The sequence below is a fragment of the Perognathus longimembris genome, chromosome 2 (assembly GCF_023159225.1).
Source record: "Perognathus longimembris pacificus isolate PPM17 chromosome 2, ASM2315922v1, whole genome shotgun sequence".
Lineage (NCBI taxonomy): Eukaryota > Metazoa > Chordata > Mammalia > Rodentia > Heteromyidae > Perognathus > Perognathus longimembris.
Genome location: NC_063162.1, coordinates 144,963,884 through 144,983,943, shown reverse-complemented (window position 1 = coordinate 144,983,943; position 20,060 = coordinate 144,963,884). Strand labels below are relative to the sequence as shown.

Genomic DNA, 20,060 nt, shown 5'->3' with positions numbered 1-20,060 from the left:
AAACATTAGTTCCCTTCATTGTTATCAACTGAAAGCTGAAAACAGACAGAATTTTTTCAAAATCCCCAAATTAAGAAAAAAATAAAATGAGAACCTGCATAACATAAATTGTAGGATGAAGATACCTACATAGTGGGGCACTTTTGTGCATGAGTTAAAACCACTGGCTCAGAGCTCATGCCTGTTCACGGCCAACAAGAGCAAAAAGTTCACTAGAACACATCGCAGTCACTTCCTGGGCATAGCAGTTCACACCTGTCAGTTACACCAGAGACTGACATCAAGAAAAACTCAGTTCTTACACAGTGAGGGGAATACAAGTACATAGGATAAATATTTCAGTAGAATAACCTGGGCAAATGGTACCCACAGTCATCTTGGTTACGACCAGAAGAATAAAATAGGAGGGTTACAGTAGAGACATTAGCATAGACAAAAACAGCAAGACTCTTTCTTGAGATAACCACTGTAGAAAAGGGGTTAATGGTATAGTTCCGTTGTCCATAGTTAGCAAACGACATGCCCCGATATCAAACTAACGTCCCACAGAAAAACAAAAAAAAGGAAAGAAAACACATGGCATAAGAAATTACTGGGTAAAGTGTGAATATAAGTAGTGATTGAGTGTGTTGGCCGCTCGCAAGAGACTGCCCAAGATTCAATGTTAAGAGAAAAACAAAATGCTTTGTGAGGAAAACACATTAAAAAAAAAAAAAGAACTGCCCTATCCACTGCTATTACAGAAAGAGAGTAGACTTACTATTCAAAATCAAAGAAACAAAAGCACAAGCCCTAACTGTGACCTGTTCACTCCTAATAATCAGACATATTTTCCCTATTACCGGTTATATATTTGAATGGAATTATTTGAAACAATAGAACAAAATTAAACACAAAGTAGGCTGTGGGATAAGTTGTGATTACAGGACTGTTCTTGTCCTCAGTGACTAAGAAGGTTTGTTTCCCTGGAAACCCAGGATCCCTGCATTCAGCCAGAGAGTGGCTCAGCACGCATGGCCCTGGGCTGCAGTTCCCACCAGATGCTAACTGCACACCTACCTACATGGACAATGGGCCAATGAGTATACATTCATCTGAGTTGATTAAGCAAAAGTACTGTTTGAAAGATACTCCATTCTTAGAGAACTTTGGTTTTGGACTAAATGTCTTCAACCTACATAAAATAAATGGAAGGAAATAGGACATAGGAGCAACAGCTCTGGGAGCTAATGCTTTCCCTCTACACTGTGAGTCACTGATCTCCTAATGCCACAGAGCCAGAACCAACTCACACAATTAGTAGGACAAGTTCAAGGGCAGGGTGGCATCACATGAGAAAGGACTTCATGTACATGCAGAAACTCACAGATACCCTATAAAAAAATTGAGTCCCAGACCCAGGCAGGTTCCCTATGAGAATACGGTGCACGGCGCGTGCCATGGCTTGTACATACGTAGGGGATCTGGGCAGACACCATCTCATCATACAAGCTGGAGATCTCAGCATCGTTCTCATAGCCATAGCGACACAGCTGGAACCCCAGGGACCAGTAAGGCACCATCACGGGCCGGCCAATCACCTGGAAGCAAGATTTTAAAAATTAATTCTAAAAATGGGATGCTAGGTGGAAATTTCCAGTCAAATAAAAACAGTATTTCCAGTCTGGACAAACAAAACCTGCAAATACAGAGTAGAATGGAAGAGAAGCACAGCACTAGAATGCCTTGGGGGAAAAGCCTGCTGCTGGATTAGAACTCATGCCTCAAGAATCTAGAGAAGTGGCTTTTGCTCTGATTCCTAGATGCAGTCTAAATTATTAGAGAGGAGTCCAGAATTCAGAATCCAAATCAATGACTAATACACATATGCCATGCGCTGCTCCGTGACCTAGGGCAAGGATAAATAACTAATTGTGCATGTTTCCTCACCTGTAAGTTGAGTATGATCTCAGTGTGCATCCCATAGTGGTTTTATGAGAATTGAAGTTACTATATATGCTCCCACATGGATTAAGTAACGCATTCAGCAGTTATTCCATGCTTGTTATCTCTATCACAATCACAAATAACTTCACTCTTCACCTCTACCCGCACCTCACATCATAACCATTGCAGCCTTCAGGCCCTGTCAACAGAACCACCATCACCACCCTGAAAACTGTAACTGCACACAGTGTCAGTCACCATCACCATCCTCATCACTTCCCTAACCATCGTGTCCATCAGAAGCACCACTCCTATCATCACGCCAGGAATCACCTTCTCCATCACCACCACCACCAATACTCCATCACCACCATCACCACCTCTATCACTTCAAAACTATCACCAGGCTAATTTGCTATCCTGCAACAATTAAAGGCTATTAATCTAATGATTATTAGATTTATTTATTGTTTCCTATTTATACGATCTCTAAGAAAAGCCAACAATCCCAATTATCACAGTGAGGGCTATCAAAGTGGATAATGCATTTGGAACACAGCCTTGCTATGAAGAAGCACATGACAGATAAGTGAGTTCACACGTACCTCGGTGTACTGCTGAGTGACAAGCTCTGGAGTGGGCCCCAAGAACACATAAAAGTCCAGAACTCCCCCTGTGGTGCGGTACGTCAGGGCCGGCATCGGCAGGAAGGTCACATCTGAAGAGAGAGGGAAATGTGAACCCAGATGCTTGCAAAGCTTCAGCAAGGGAAGAAAACAGCCCTCAAAACTGGGCCTTCTCCCTCCTCCATCGCACACCATCAAGACATGGTTTTCTGTGCTCAACTCACACAGAGTGGAAGACGAAAAAGGAAGTAGGTTTCTATCCATGAACACTTTCCTTTACAATTACCTTATTATCTTAGATCTTTGGTCAATCCACTCCTTGAAAATAATTTTACAGAGTTCTCTGTGCTTGTTAGGGATGGTGTCTGACACCTAAGCCTATAACTTTGTCTTTTTTTCTGGTTGTTGTGAGATAGAACCTTGTTTTCTGTTTAGGCATGTGCTGAGACTGCAATCGATCTATTTACTTCCCCCAGCAGATCTATAATTACAGGTGCATTACACTCTACCCCACCTCCTCCATTGAGATGGAATCCCATTGACTTTTTCGTTTGATTGGCTTGGATCTGACATTCTCCTCATTTCAGCCTCCCACAAAGCTAAGCATGACCACCAGCACACACCTTCATATACCCTTGTAGCTCAAGACTATTCAGAAGCTCTAAAAATGAGGTTTCCCTTCCATGTCCTTCTTACACAGTGTCCCTTAAGGAGAACACTTTGTATCACCAGGTATACTGTAAAAATGACGAATAGAACACAACTAACTCAGATATGCAGCATATTAGGTTTCATCCATTTTACACACATTTTACTATTAAGTTTTACCACTTTCTATTACAAGAGACAAATTTCCATCAGACTTGCATAAACGCAGAGTGAGTGCTCAAACAAGAACTTCCAGCTCATTCAAATTATGCTCGTGGATCCCTCAGCTGACCTCTGAGTTATGATGGATTCATTCTTTATGGTCTCCATTGCCTTTGCTATCGCTTCCTGTGTTTGTTAGAAAACTAAGAGTATCACTGAATTCATCCATTCCACAGTACTAGAGGGACATAAAAGGATAAGCATAAGATAGAGTAGCACTCGTGTTATGGCTGATTTCATTTCCAGTAGATCACAAAATCGTATTCTACAAGAAAATTCAAGAATCTTTAGCCATCAGAACAGGGGAAGAAGCAGCCGCCACCTACCCATGGCATTGCTGTTGAGCAGGAGGACTCCGTGGGCGCTGCCGTCCTCCTCTAGGCCCATGTAGTAGGGGTGCACACCATAAGAATTCTTCTTGAACTGAGCATCATGGGGGACAAGTGGGGAGAGTTAGAACACATGGCCTCTGAGAAGGAAAGTCACAAAACACTCAGGGCCTACATTCTCCTGCAAGGAATCCAACTACATGAACACAAGGGAGCCCCAGGAATGGTCTGTAGGGCAGAAGCAGATTGTGACCCCTCGTTCCAGTCAGGGAAGATAGAGCACAGAGGCCCACAGGGGGAGTTCAGACCCATGCAGTGGGGGTACAGAAAAGTGAGCTCAGAACCTCCTTGTACTCTGCCCTTACCCCTGGGGGTTCGTCTCTGGAAAACATGCCCCATGTGTGCCAGTTCAAGTCTCTCCTGAAGGCCGTGTGCTCGGTTTCCCCGAAGCCATAGATGTAGTCGGAGGGAAGGCGGGTGGAGATGCGGATGAACATGTCATTGAAGGTGAAGCCCAGGACCTGAGAGTCCCAGCTGCCGGGGAGAGGACGAGGGAGACAGGGAAGTCAGTTCTCCTGGGGCTGCAAGCAGCTGATCTCTCTAGCAAATGCAAGCCACATCCTTCCCCATTTCCCAGAAACCCAACATCCATTTCCTAGAGAGATCCCCAATGAGGTTTTTAAAGGCACCTCACTTTCCCAGACTTCATTCTACAATGGCCTATCATGAAAACGTCTTTCAATGCCTTCAAGGCCATCACTGAAGAGAAGCCACATTGATACCCGAGTCCTGTTTTGTACCTCACCCCCACATGAACCCAAGCAAATTCCAGGTGGGAGTGAGGATGGTCCTATCCCCAGGAGAAATGCCTACTTCTTGGCTTTTGTGTCATTTTTTTGTACAAGTTGTGACACTGTAGCGAAGACTGAGACTTGTTTCTCTTCTCCAGTTTTGACTGTAATTGTACATAAATCTACCTCCCTCTCTCTCTCTCTCTCAATCTCTCTCTCCCCCCCTGTCTCTCAATCTTACCCTCTCATATCCACATACTCATACCCACATACAGATTGATATATATATATATTTAAAATATTGTTTTCTCCTAATGAAGATAAGATGAGAAACAAAAGCAGGACTTAAGGCTGCAGATTTTCCTGCCACAGCGCGCCTCGCTAGGATGTTCTCATAACCTCCAGTCCCCAATCCAACCAGGCCACTCACATGACAGTGCCTGTGCTCTTCCGGCGAATTTCAATCCCAAATGGGTTCTCCTTAATGCTGACATCATAGAGTCGGGCCTCAGGAGAGCTGCTGGGAGCGCTGGGGATGTTCAGAGGGATTGGGACTTCATACCGCATGTGGTTGGGATCATAAATCTAGGTCAGAGGAAAAGGATTTTAGGTGAACATGGAGATTGTGCATGTACATTCAGCTATGCTGTCATATATAGAAAAATCATAAAATATTCTATTATCTAACTCAAAATAGCCGCAAGATAAGAATTACAACTTTTTAGTCATAAGAAATTGCAGTTTCTTAAGAAGATTGGCAAATTCAACAATAAGCTGTCCAGTTCACAATACGTAAGTGTGCGAAGACAGAGCACTGAATAGCACAAGAAAAGCATGAGTGTTATCTGTGAATTAGAAATGTTAGAAAAAATGTAAGTCCTTAAATATATACCATTAGGAGAACCTTGTCAGGATTGGAGGAAATAGAGACAGTATATCTTGGCTTTAAGCTTTATGAAACAACTTGAGATCTAACATGTTGTATTGAGTCTGTTAGAGCTCATATTTGAAGGGCCATATTATCATTACACAGTTTCTTTGACTTTGGTATTTGCATACAAAATCATTACTGTAAGCCCCTCCTGAATAAACCAGATTGCTCTCCAAAACGTCTCCAAGATCCGTGTGCTCCTGGCTTCCTTGGTGGGTAAGGACGGAGGAAAAGGGGATCTCGTTAGGCCTCGTGCAATTTAAGCTTGCCTGTGTCCCTTCGCTCCACCTTGGCCACCCGCAGGTCGGGCGCCCAGGGGAGAGGGTGAAAAGGGGAGCACTGATAAGGGAGTAAGCTTAGCAACCCCACACCAGGGGAGGGGAATCTAGCCCTGCAGTCATACTCTTTTATTTTTATTTATTCCATCAGCAAAAATTTCAGGGCTTACAGTTTACTAGCATGGTGATATGGGAGAAGCACAAGAAGAGAACAAATCCCTTGTCGCAGAGAACCTCACCGTTTAATAGAAAATTGCCATAAGAAAGTGAGCCCAGCCATGGTAATGCGTGTAAGTACAGCATAGAGGGAGAAACAAGCACTGGGCAGAGTGGAATTTCAAAGATAATTCCAATTCAACTCCAATTTATCCAATTGATAGACTCAAAGAATTTCTCATGGAATATTGTCCAAGCACTAAACCTTTCTAGTTTCCTCCATTTACTTAGTGTCATTATGAAAAACACAGATGAGAGAGACAAACATACCATTCCCCTTCAGTTTTCCCTAACATCCTATGCTATCAGTCTCCAGATCTTCTCGGTCTAAACAAGGCCATTCTTATCCTGCTTATCTGCACCTAGATGACCTCTATCCCTCACTCCATCAACCTATCTGGTAAGCTACTTCCTCATCTCTCCACTTCTTTGATATCAATGATTTTTTGGAGTAGCCTGTTCTAAAAGCACATTAGGAAATGCGTGCCTACCTTACCAAGTCTTTCTCATTGCTCTTGCTATTCACAGAATGGTTGAGTTTATTGTAGCATGGAACGTTAAAGAATTAGCATACATTAGGATGACATATCACTGACTACCATGGTGATCAGAAGGGAAGGCCCTGAGTGCTCTCTCACACTTAACTCCAGGTACCTTGAACTGCAGCATCTCATTCTTGTGGAAGGTCACGAGCAGGCGCAGAGGGGTCACAGGTGTGGAGGGGAAGGCATTGATATTACGAGAAGACTTCAAGGAGATGTCAGCTGTGGCCCCGTGTGAGGTATACTGCACATTGCTGACTGAATACAGATCATTCACAAAGTAGCAGAATGGGACCCCAGGGGTAATGGATGCCTGAGGAGCAAAATCAATACTGTGCATTAGCATGTGGACCTGCAGTTACCAAACAGCAAGGGGTAAAGAAGGCAGCACATGGTTCCATCAGACAGTGGCAAGAATTTAAATTCTCTATCAGGAAAATAAATATTTAGAGTGTCCCACTCTTCATCAGAATGAGGCATCTTGGGGAGTCCTTGCTTCGCGTGGACTGTAATGGATGCTGAGGGACTGGGGTCTGTCATGCATTATGGGTGGGGGGCAGGGCTGGTAAGGAAGGTTCACATCCTCAATGCAGTTACCTCCCACACGCAGCCTCGGGCTGTACAGTTGGCCTCAGAAGCTCCATGCTCATCGGGATAACAGTCTATTTTCTCCTGGTCCCTCAGGCCAATGTCCCACTGCACCGTGTATGCTTCTCCCAGGACCAGATGGATTCCTGTGATCACAGCCACCTGGAAGAATGGAGAGGTCACATGGGACTGGGTCCTCAGGACATGGCCCTTCCATGAGCTGAGTCTTTAAACTGAGACCACAATCAATTATGCAAGTGACCTATGCTTAGACATTTTGGGCAGAGAGGTCAATGCACACAGGGTTCCTATTCACTATGGAGTTGGCACAGAGTAATATCAGTATTCTACATATTGTATAGTACATTGGGTACACAAAATGGCCAAATCAACTTTTTTATTTGTTGTCAAAGTGATGTAGAAAGGGTTTACAGTTAAATACATAAGGCAATAAGTACAATTGTTATCAAACTTGTTACCTTCTATGGCATTTTTCTGCCAACTTTCCCCCAATTCCCTCCCCCCATCTAACCCCACCCCTCCCAGATGTAAGGTTGATTTTCACCATATGGTCTCATAAGGACTGCTTTTGAATTGGGTCATATTTTACCCTTTGTCTCTCCATTTTGATGTTCCCCTTCCCTTCCCTAATTCCAATAAAAGTATATACAATACCCAGGGTCCCAAATGAAAATTTTCATTGTCTTTTTATCTTCTACCTTCCCTGACTTCTCTCTGCTTTTTTATTTTTTTTCAGATTGGCCCTGTTGCTTTTTCCAAATGGTTCTATTACTCTTGTCCCTTTCTCCACAAATCTATGTTCCACAATTATATGGAATGGTAGAAAGAGAGCAAGAAGACTCCTATGCTCTTCTTCCTATTCCTTTTCCATTCCCATTTCTCTCTGGACTCCTAGACTAATTATATGAATAATTTAGATTTAAGCTTAACAACTACAAATGGTGAGTTGGAAAAAAAATCTCTATAGTTCCTTCAATTTCTAACAGCTCTGACTCCTCATTATTCAGTCTCCCGCAACTGCATAATATGGAAGCCATTTTGTAAGTGAATTCATCAATTTAAATCTTTTGTATATTTTTTCCTCTATATTTTCATGGGTTTTTTTTTTGCCGTAATAGGAATTGAATGCAGGGCTTTGTGCCAAATGTTTAACCCTTAGATCTATGCCAAAGCTACTTTGATATCACAGGTAGCAGGATTTCCTTCTTTTCTTTGGTTTGTAATTGCTTTTCACACATGGCCTCCTGAATTTTGCCCCACCAGGCCTCTGTTCTTCACCCCTCTGCTTCATCCTCCCATCAGATGACATGACAGATATATGCCACCACGATTACCCTCTAGCACTCTTCTTCAAATAGCACTATACAGAGACCTCAACAATGCCCTGAAGAATTCTTTAAAAATCACCCCAACCTCGTGATTCTTACCCTTAGGTTAGGATCATAAGTGGCTCGAGGAGACATTGGAGTTAGGACTCCATTCTGTTTCACTGTAACGTTGCGCAGTGCCTGAGTGCCAAAGATTTTAATCTCCTGGAATGCTAAGTTATTGGGGTCTTTGTAGGTTGACTTGGAAACAGTCACATCCAGGTGTGTCTACAAAAGAGGGAAGCAGAATTAGGCACAAAGCTTGATTTCTGGTACTCATCTTCTCTTGTCTCTCCAACACTCCATCAGAGACCATATATTCCTCAGGCTCTCCTCGGGCCTTTGATCTCTCTACCAAGGTGTTCTTAGTGACTGAAAACATACTTTAATAAAACTTTGAGGAAAAGAAATAAACATAGGCATAGACATTTTGATAAATAGGACTGAACCTACCATGTGATTTCTTGATGAATATTAGTACCTCTATTGGATGAAACAGACTCAAGAATTATGGAAAATTAAATCATAAATGGAAATACCTTATGTCTCATCATTTAGACAATGTAAATAGAAATACAATTACAGTATTGCTAAATTCTAGTACCTAAGATTCATGAAAATGAGGTACTCACCTGGCTGGCCGTAAACTCATATAAGACATAAACATCACTGGCCACGGTATCTGAAAGTAATAGAAAGACAAGTCAAACTGGCTTGCCATCCTAGAAGGATGAATTTTACCTATCTCTCCCTAAAGCTACTTGATGTCACAAATAGGAGGCTTTCTTTATTTCAAGGGCTGGAATATACCCCATTGCATCTCTGTACATTGGTTTCTTTGTTCCCTCATTTCCCAATGACACTGGGAAATGCTATTATTTGAATAATGCTGAAAGAACAGGACATTGGAGATTTTTAAACTGTAATATGTCTAAGAGTAAGGCCAGCTCCTACACAGTGAGACACTGAATTACCATCACAGTCACACACAAACACAGAGTAACACATGCACTAGCACACATTCAAAACCCTTAGATTTATGACATGTGTATAACAATGGAGCATGTTCTATAAGTGAAATAAGACAGACCCTAAAAAAATTACCTTGTAATGCCATTTACATAAGAACCTAACACCATTCAAATTACAAAAGTTAAGAGAGGAGAACAATAGAGGCAGGGTACAGGGTTGGAAGACATGGAGATATGTTCATCAGTGTGTAAACTTCCAACCAGCAAAAGAGAATTTCCTGAAGAGCTACTATGCAGCATGGAGAATTATAAACGTGTTAATTAAAATGACCATGGGTAGTCACGCAACAATGTGCACGTAGATGTTCTTTCTCTTGAATATACTCAATTTTGTCAATTAAATAATTGTAAGTAAAATAATGAGGTTTGTTTTTAGAAAGCTACATCTTGGGATGCATGCTATTACAGCCACAGTAACCAAGGACAATGTGTCCTTTTCCTTCTCACATCATTGTGTAACGGCAATGCTTTCAAGGACATGTCTCTTGGGGTCCACCTCCAAGAGAGAGCCCCAGGAGCTGCTACTGTGCCAGAACAAGAGCCATACACAAATAATGGGCAGATGCATACCACGAGGAAAGTGCATCCTCACTGCCTCACTGAGAGAGATATGCTTCACAAGTCATCACAGGCTGACTGCCCACTGTTCCTAGCTTTCCTGGGGAAGATATTTACAGGACAGAGCGATAACAGGTATGGTCCACAAATTTTATTTTCCAGGTTCCCATTATAACATGGAAGTGCATATCTCTGACAGATCACAGTTAGCACACACCTCTAAAAAACACCCCCAAGCTTTCCTTTCATCCCTGGCTAACCTCTCACTTCTTGAACACTACAACTGGAAGCCAAACTCCTCTCTCAAGAACTGTGCCTGGAAAAGTTCTCCAACAGCTGATGAGCCAGCAGGAGGGAAGGCCAACAATGCAGGTTTGTGAAAGGCAATGTGCCCATAACAACACTCACCCTTTGACTGCCCATCATCCCAGAAAAGTTCGCCTCTGGCTTCATTGTTCTCATCCAAGGCAATGATAAGACCAAGAGGGTTCTGGCGGCTACAGAAGGCAAGACTCATGTGAGAAACAAGCATGGAAGCAAAAAGCACTGCCTTATGTGTCCTTCAAATTTTATTTGTAAAAATCATCACCGGCCAAAGGCAGTGCTTTCTTTCAAGGACAAAGACCAGTGTCTCCTGTTGAATAATGTCACAGGACACAGAAATACCCACTATGTAAACAAAAAACAACCACAGAGTCAGCAAGAACATTGAGCATCAGAATCCCCACACTAGTTAGAGTAGAGGCTACGGCCACAAACACACAAACATTAAAATGTCAAAGGTAAGTTAAATACTTATGACACCATTGTTGGAAAGTACAAACTTATCAATACAGGTAAATGACCATGAGTCCCTGACAAGAAACAAGCAAGGAACATATGGACCCCTCCTGCCATGTACAACGTGGTTGTTGTGGCTCAGACATTCCCCACCTCTGATTTAGGACCTAGACTATTAGAAGACAAGATAATGCTAGGCAACAGTGGTGAGGTCAGCTTGCTTTAGGAATGACATTCCTAGGAGTAGCTGCCACTGATCCCAGGGACAATGTCACAAAGACTGCAACACAGGTACACCATTCTCTCTAATGGTAACTTGACTTATGCGATGGCATGTTTGGTTTTGAGGGGAAGACAACACATTCTAATATCTTTCATTGTAACTGGAAAAGAAAGCACAAGACCCTACTCAAAGAGAAGAACGTTCATCTCTAAAGGAAGGAGATCCACATTTGGGTCCTTAACATCAGATTTCAATCAAAATGTTATTAATTATACTAGATAATAAGAAAAGAGGAAGGAAAGTCACATAAGAAATACCTATAGGTTTACATTTCCCCCAAAATACAGGTGACATCTTCAGACATACAATGTGTAATAACTGTAACTGAAATATTTAGTAATAGTAAGGAACGAAATTGAAGTATGAAAACACATCAACATAAGTGAAGATAACCAGAAGGAAGGAACACCAGCATTGTTGCTGCTAGAACAGTGGACACCATTTTTGGAGGAAATTGGAGTGTAACCTGGACCACTGAGAATGCACCGGGGTTCAGTCATTTACAAAGAATGGAATCAACAGAACTGAAGCACTAGAACTTCCAATCTGATTGAGCCTCACCACCTGAAAGCACAGGTCAGCTTGCTACAGGGACAGCAGCATAGCCATGCATAGGAAAGCACTCATCACAGTAACCAATTACAGAATCTGCCTAGCTCACAAAAAGCACATGAATGGACAGAGAAAACTCTTCATGCACGCAATGGAGTTCTACTTGTGAATATTCCTACTTTTTCAGTTATCACGATCGCTGAAGTTGTGCAACTGAGGGTCCACATTATAAGTAATGCTATCACACAAACACAGATCCTAGATATGTCCATCCTCATCTAAGCGATGGAACCGTAAGTCACTAAGCCTTGGAGATCTTTTATTTGCTTATCCTTGAAATGGAGAAAATAAGATCCCAGAAGAAAATGAGTGTTGTTGTTATCTAAGGGAAAAAATCTGAAAATACCATGGTCCATCTTGGTATATCTCAGGCACAGAAAAGTACTCATTGGTATTAGTCATTGCCAATAATTAGATAGGCGTAGATCAGCAGTTTCTCATCTTTTATAGGAGGAAAGAAGCACCCTCATTGCAAGCACTTGTATATTGACACTTGTATATTGGCTTTTTCTTCTTCAAATGTCACTTCCTAGACCCCCCATTCAACACAAATCTACAATCCATGGTAATTGTTCAGAATGTAAACATGAAAGAAGACTAAAACAAAATGAAGAAAAGAACATGTGTTCAGTAAATCACATGTGGCCTTGAGAGCACTGTCTCTGGGACTGAGGACGCTCCCTGCAAGTAGGGGCGCCCCCAGCACGCACAGCAGAGCCCGGGCCCGCCACTCACCTGAGGTGTGTGTTCAGTGCAGGCTCCTGCCAGGGCAGGATGTGGCCCCCTCGGACATGAAGATTGATGTGGTCCAGAGGAGCTGGCAGGACCTTCCACTCACTGCTTGCATTGATTTGTGCCCCCTGTGGGCAGGAAGAGGAAGGGATGGTGAGTGGGAGGACCAAACCTAACCTGCACAGCTCTGCTTCCTGATGCCTCAGCTGCCCCTCTTTGCCCCTGGTGCCTATACTTGAGAGGGACACTGAGGCAGTTTCTCTGCTCTGAAAGTCTTGAGACTAGTTGTGAGGACTTAGTAGGACTCCCTATTAAAGACACACCAATGAGAAGGATGGGTGACTGGATCGGACTCATAATAGAGAGTAAGAGCAACTGAACTTCCTTTATAGCACCCAACACCTCTGTAATCTGCTTGGATGAAAATCATGAGCACCCTCTCTCATTCTTTGTCTTCATCTTGTATTTCCTATCTACTGGTTTTGGCTCCTCTGAAAGTCAGGAAAGGGTTCTGGTTATAGGGCTAGGAGAGACATTTGGGTTATTTCTCAAAACACTGTTTCAACCTTGATTCTAAAGAACCCACCCTGTGTGGCTTCTCAAGACCCTGTTTTCCTGGAGGGTCTTCAGTGCTTCTACTAGTCCATGCAAAAAATAGGGAAATCACGTGGATTCCTCATTACAAAGACTCATGCTGTGCTCAGGTGTGGGAGTCAGGGCCCTGCCTCAGTATGCTTCATGCACTGCCTTGTGGTCATTAAGATAAGAAATCTTAACATGGGGCTGGGGATATAGCCTAGTGGCAAGAGTGCCTGCCTCGGATACATGAGGCCCTAGGTTCGATTCCCCAGCACCACATATACAGAAAATGGCCAGAAGCGGCGCTGTGGCTCAAGTGGCAGAGTGCTAGCCTTGAGTGGGAAGAAGCCAGGGACAGTGCTCAGGCCCTGAGTCCAAGGCCCAGGACTGGCCAAAAAAAAAAAAAAAAAAGAAATCTTAACATAGAAAATATTTGGGCAGCAATGCTACTTTATTCGGTGACAGAGAAGCCTCTAAACTTAATCACTTAAGACAGTCAAAGATTTACATACACATATACACACATATTTATACATACATACATACATACATATATTTATATATAATGGTTTAGTCAGGCCCTTGGTTGATGGCTCTAATCCTAGCACCTCAGGAGGCTGAGTTACAGAAGATCACTAATAAATGTCAGCCGAGGCAAAAAAATAAAATCTGTGACAACTCCTACCCCCATCTCCAAAATACAAGTACAAAAAAGAATTGGAGGGGCTGGGAATGAGGCCTAGTGGTAGAGTGCTTTCCTTGCATATATGAAGCGCAGGGTCGATCCCCCTGCACCACATATATAGAAAAAGCCAGAAGTAGTGCTACGGCTCAAGTAGTATAGCCTTGAGCATAAAAAGAAGCCAAGGACAGTGCTCAGGCCCTGAGTTCAAGCCCCAGGACTGGCTAAAAAAATAAGTGGAAGAATGGCTCAACAGGAATGCACCAGTTGGGCTGGGAATATGGCCTAGTGGCAAGAGTGCTTTCCTTGCATCCATGAAGCCCTGAGTTTGATTCCCCAGAACCATATATACAGAAAAAGGCCAGAAGTGGCACTGTGACTCAAGTGGCAGAGTGCTAGCCTTGAGCAAAAAGTAGCCAGGGACAGTGCTTAGGCCCTGAGTCCAAGCTGAGGACTGACAAAAAAAAAAAAAAAAAAAGGAATGCACCCGTTAAGCAACTGTTTTGAGTACAAAGTCCAATTCTACTACTCAAAAATGAAAATCTAGTTGCTACCACAACTTAATATTATCAGGAGTATATGGTACATAGTAACAGTACAAGGTGAGAATAAAATCAAACATAAAAATAAAGAAGGAAAGTCAGGTGCTGGGTGCGATACCTCAGGTGATTCACCAGGACACTTCAGAAAATTTCATACTACTATGTAGAAAGAATCTGTCCAATAGGAAATGGGAGCATTTGGGCTGAGGTTCATCATATCCACACATGCATAACAGACCATCTCCCCAGGCTGTATACATTTTACCAAAGCTTACCGTGTAGAAGTCATACCAGAGGGCTCTAGGGAAATATGCTGTCACATTTCTGGCATTCTGAAATAAAACACAGATTGAAGGTTGGCTTGGCACCATTGCTCAGGATACATTAAGCAACCTATATAGAAAAGGGGCCATAGAGCAGTGGTGGAATTGAACCCCAGGCCTTGGCTCTCCTGAGATCAGCAAGGTTGGGGTAGCCTCCTTCCGTTCTCCCTTCTCAAAAAGGAAATCTCCTACCCACCACAGGTGCTGTAATAAAGACCTTTGGGATACATGGTTTTTGGGAAAAGATCAGTACTTTCTTTCACACAAACACAGAGTTTGGATTGAAGTAGAAGAAAACTTCCTAGATAAAAAGGACTGTGACACATGGACTATTCGCACATTATAATCAGAAGATGTATTAATCCCAGAGTGTGCAAAGAAATGGCTGTGTCTGCCTGCCTGACCCAGCACAAAAGGAAAGGAGGGCTGGCCAGCAGCACTACATGCTCCCAGCCCAGACAGCCGAGCTCCTAGGAGCCTTCAGCTTCCCTGCAATGGGGACACTGCAGTGAAATGAATTCATTTACTCTTACTCCCAGCTGACCCTGTTCCCTTCCTTTGTAAATCGAGTGACAGTCCTCAATTATAAGAGGTCAGATTTGGGACTCTAATGGTTAAACCAGCACTAAGAAAGATTTCCCCCGTCCCACCCACCCCGGGAATTTCTCCTGCATAGAAGGAGCGAAAAGAGAGTCAGGGAGAAGAAATCCTCTCTGGGGAACACTGCTTACAGGGACTCCTCCTCCTCCCCTTGCCACCCAACCTCCCAGCTGGAGCCGCCACCCACCCCAGGCTCCATACTCACAGGCTCCAGGACAGGGCTGACCAGGAAGGCGGCGCCCAGCAGGAACTGATTGTCAATCTCCCAGGTCTCCTGGTCAGACACAAACCTGCAAAAGCAAAGGAAGGTGTCACACCCAGAGCCGCGGAAGACCATGACCCCAAGTCCCTGCAGAAGAACTCAAGAATACACCAAGTCAAAAATCCAGCTGCTCCAAGTGCTGTCCTTAAACATCACTGACTTTAATAAGGAAGAGCTAATCTCCAGTATTCACAGGTCACAACCCTCAAACTTTGGCAGTGCTACAAATAAGTTTTCTCTAGAAAATATCTCCACCATTGGTCCACATTTCCAGTCCAAGGCTGCCCCTATCCCTCTCGTCTACCCTGAAATGCCCTCTTTCCTTACCTGAGCACACGTGGCCTTATAAAAGTTAGGGGTGTTTTTGCAAAACAAATAAGGGAAACAAAGAAATTATGTTTTCCTACATTGTTTCAAAACTTGTACACTCAACAAATCACTCCTCATCCATGGCTATTGCTCAATATCACACTGTCTTCTAATCACAAGTTCAGGATGGTCTCTGCCTAGAAATCAGAATTTCTTTAACAAATTACTTTATTTGCTCAATTAAAAAATTCTGTTATGATATTAAAATTGGAAACTAGGGCTTTCTGAAGTATTAGACAGATGCTCTAACACTTTGAAGCTCATCTCCAGCCCTCTAAGCAAGCCCCTTGCTCTAAGCCATCCCCACTCATCCAAAGGAAGTCATGTTGCACTTCCAGTTCCGCACCCTGTGAACTGCAAAACCACAGCACTGGCCAATGGCTCCATCTTACAAAAGCAACAAGCGAAACCACATGGCTCCCAGGGACAAAATATGTCAAGCACTGCATATTCAGCTAGATTTCCCAAAATTATGAGAGGAGGTGGGTGGAAAGGAGGACGAAATTATAAAATATGGCTAGTAGGATATTTTTTACCAGGTAAAGAGGAATTCTGACCCAAGGAGATGGTGATAAACAGATGAAGTGTGGAAGGGAGAAGAATGCAATGAAGAATTCATTGTATAAACTACAAAATGAAGAAAAGCAGGCACTAGGTGGAGTGAGAATATTGAAGGGGTAAAAATGACCAAGGTTCACTCTATCCATAAACTACTTTTTAAACTGGCACACATCCATTGTACAAACTACTTAAAGATAATTAAAATAATCTTCATTTGGGGGCGGGTACTATTGCTTCAGCTCAGAGTTTTAAGTTTGCTACACATATGCACTTGAGCTTGAGTTGTATTTCCAGCCCAGGATGTTGCTTAGAACTGTGGTCTTCCTGACTTTAACCTCCAGCCCATTTGAAATCATATCAGGTATTGGTGGAGTTGGGGTATTGCAACCTTTTGCCCAACTGACATCGAATGGAGATGCTACTGGACTCTACCTCCCAAATATCGAGGAGGACAGGCACAGCGCTGGCTCTGCCCCGTAGCAATTGCATTTTTTCATGTAAACAAATATATTTTAGTTTTATAAGTAAAATGTATTAGGAAAATCTAATGAATATCCAGAAAAGAAATCAGGGCTGGGAATATGGCCTAGTGGCAAGAGTGCTTGCCTCCTACACAAGCAGCTCTCGGTTCCATTCCCCAGCACCAAATGAATGGAAAATAGCCAGAAGGGGCACTGTGGCTGAGGTGGCAGAGTGCTACCATTGCGCAGGAAGAAGCCAGGGATGGTGCTCAGGCCCTGAGTCCAAGGCCCAGGACTGGAAAAAAAAAAAATCGGATGTTCCCATCAAAAATATACATTGCAGAAAGCAACAGCCTACAGAAAGACATGCATTGTTCAGTACTGAGCAGAATTTCTGCTAGACACTCACTCATGGAGGAGAGGCCGCACCACAGTCACGCCCTCCGTGCTGGCCTTGTGCATCAAGGTGTAGAGATACGGCAACAAGGTATATCTGGTCTCTAGGACACTTCTGGAAAGGTTCACAAAGTCTGCATCCCAGGACACAGGGTCTTGCCTCTAATGGAGAAACAGAAGAATGTGCTGAACTTACTGAGGGAAACTGATGATACTTTAGGAATTCATGGATGGAATTCATTTCTTATCAACCACTTCTTAAGAGATCATTACTACTAGCCTAAAACATAACAAAACTCTCTCTACAAAATGGAAAATTTTTCCCACAATGCATTTCTTGAAATATGATAGAGATAGTTTCTTCTAACAGAAGGAATCATCTGATCAATGCAGATGTCTAAGATTCCTTAGGGTGAGGGCTTCCAGGCTTGGAGCAGGTCTCCAGAGAATACAGACTGTCTGAGCCGCACCCCGGGGCTGGTGGCTGGGTTCTTGTGTCACAAAACAGGGCAGGGGAGGACAGACACACTACCCGGGTCCCGATGGTGTTGTGGTTCCTGGAGAAAGGGTAAAAGGCCCCCAGCTGCATCCAGCGAGCACACATCTCATACTCTGCATCTTGGAAGAACCCACAGATATCTGCCCCTGTCTGAAACAAGACAGAACCAAACGAGCCTCTTGCACATTTCTCACAGAGGTGGCCATCTGCGTGGGGACCAAGAGGAGACCCAGGTCACTTACATAGGATATGCCAAAGAGGCTGAACTCCATCATGCCTGCAAGGAGAAGCACAGCTGTCAGACCAAGCTCTCATTCCTCCTCCTGCTCCCTCACCAAGGGTCCTCAGCCCCTGCCCTGGGGGAGGGGCACAGCCCCTGGGAGCCAAGGCCACACACCAATGATGGACTTCCTCAGCTGGTCCCAGGCGGCTGTGTTGTCTCCCAGCCAGTGTCCTGCCCAGCGCCCAGAAGAAGGGAATGTGGAGCGGGTGATGACGATGCCTCGCTGCCCTGTGGCCTCCTGCACGGCCCTGGTTGGAGGGAGCAGGGGACAACGGAGATCAGCGCAGCCTCAGAAAAGCCACAGGGCACCCTGCCATCCTCGTTCCTCATTCCAGTCCTAGGAACTCGAATCAAGTCATGAATGAAAAGAAAATCCTCCTGCTTGAATGGAAGGAACATGCTTCCTCCTAGCTGACAGATATATTAGACAAGGCTGCCATTTCACAGTTTTATGAGACACTCATCGTGTAGAAAACCGTTGAAATGATATAAAATATAAAATGATAACTTTCTTTATATGTACTCAGCAGTTAATTTTCTAAAATAGTATTGAGGAAAGGCTATAGATCCTCCCTCCAGTGACCTTGGGCCTTGAACATAGACAAAGTGCTTGCTGCCTGACCAGAAGGAATTCAGGATCGATATTAGGGAAGGTCTTCCTGGCTGACAGGGATTCCAGTAACAGCTCTGCTTTCTGCTCTGCCCTTAAAAATGGTAAGAAGCGGGGCTGGGGATATAGCCTAGTGGCAAGAGTGCCTGCCTCGGATACACGAGGCCCTAGGTTCGATTCCCCAGCACCACATATACAGAAAAAACGGCCAGAAGCGGCGCTGTGGCTCACATGGCAGAGTGCTAGCCTTGAGCAAGAAGAAGCCAGGGACAGTGCTCAGGCCCTGAGTCCAAGGCCCAGGACTGGCAAAAAAAAAAAAAATGGTAAGAAGCTACATATTCTTTGCAAATGCATAAGGCCAGAAATATAAAATTATATTTGGGGAGATCAAGCACTTAAACTTACACCTAGGACCTGCTTTTAGATACACCAAATTATGTCTCTATATTTGAGAATGATGAACAGCAGCCATCTTGGCCACACAGAACCCCTGTCTATGCATGAGGCGCTGTTAGAAGGCATGACTATGTGTGTTTCCCCAGCTCAGAAAGAATAAAGACAGGAAGTGAGAACTGATATTGTGAGTATTCCACTTCCATATCCTGCATGGAGAACAGGATGTTTCTCCCCCTACCTCTCCTCTTTTCTTCCTACATCATCCTGCTTAACTTAAATAAATCAATGCTTAATATTCTATCTTCTGAGATTCTCCTTATTCTCAGGGCCCTTCAAATGCTTTTCATGGGTAGAACTCATGACCTGTGATTGTGTGGGGAAACTGGGTTGGAGACCTCCTCACCCATCATCCAGGGACAAAGGGAAGAGTAGGACTGCCTTACCCCTCTATGTCTACCCTCAGGGGTTGGCAGGCAGGGAAGACATGACTCACTCATAGGTGGGTCTGGTCTGGGACCATCCATACAGGCTGTGGACATCATAGTGCCGCACTCGGGAGCCGTCTGGAAGGATCTGCTCGCTCTCCATGCACAGGGTCTTGCTGCTCAGGCCTCGGTCCCTGCCTGCCAAATCTGAAGAGAAAAATTGAAGAATGTCAAACAACAGTTCCTGAAAGATGTAGTCCCTGCTCTGTAGGTAAATGATTGAACTCTGAATCTTAATGCTGAATTAAACTCCATTGGACACTGTCTCTCTCTCTCTTTCTCTATCTCTGTATCTGTCTCTCTGTCTCTCTGTCTCTCTGTCTCTCTCTCTGTCTCTCTGTCTCTCTGTCTCTCTCTCTCTCTCTCTCTCTCTCTCAGGAGCATGGGAATAGTTCTCAGAACCCTAGTGAGCCTTGGTTTGTTTTCAGCATCAAGTTGACTGGAGAAAGTAGAGGTTATTGGAAGAATGCAGGATTCTCAACTATTCATTGTGAATCAGGGCCTCCTCTTGGATTATAATGTATAAATTAT

General features: G+C 43.8%; 1 protein-coding gene across 1 annotated transcript in view; it reads right to left on the bottom strand.

Annotated features, from left to right (window-relative positions):
- Positions 1 to 5: 5 nt before the first annotated feature.
- LOC125345666 (maltase-glucoamylase-like) overlaps positions 6 to 20,060 on the bottom strand; it is a 148,342-nt gene continuing 128,287 nt past the window's right edge. Inside the window, exons 94-100 of the mRNA XM_048337719.1 lie at positions 6,622 to 6,822; positions 4,973 to 5,127; positions 4,117 to 4,285; positions 3,749 to 3,845; positions 2,532 to 2,644; positions 1,455 to 1,580; positions 6 to 35 (exon numbers count right to left, since the gene is read on the bottom strand). Of these exons, the coding sequence (XP_048193676.1) occupies positions 6 to 35; positions 1,455 to 1,580; positions 2,532 to 2,644; positions 3,749 to 3,845; positions 4,117 to 4,285; positions 4,973 to 5,127; positions 6,622 to 6,822 (891 nt within the window). The remainder of the gene's footprint in view (positions 36 to 1,454; positions 1,581 to 2,531; positions 2,645 to 3,748; positions 3,846 to 4,116; positions 4,286 to 4,972; positions 5,128 to 6,621; positions 6,823 to 20,060) is intronic.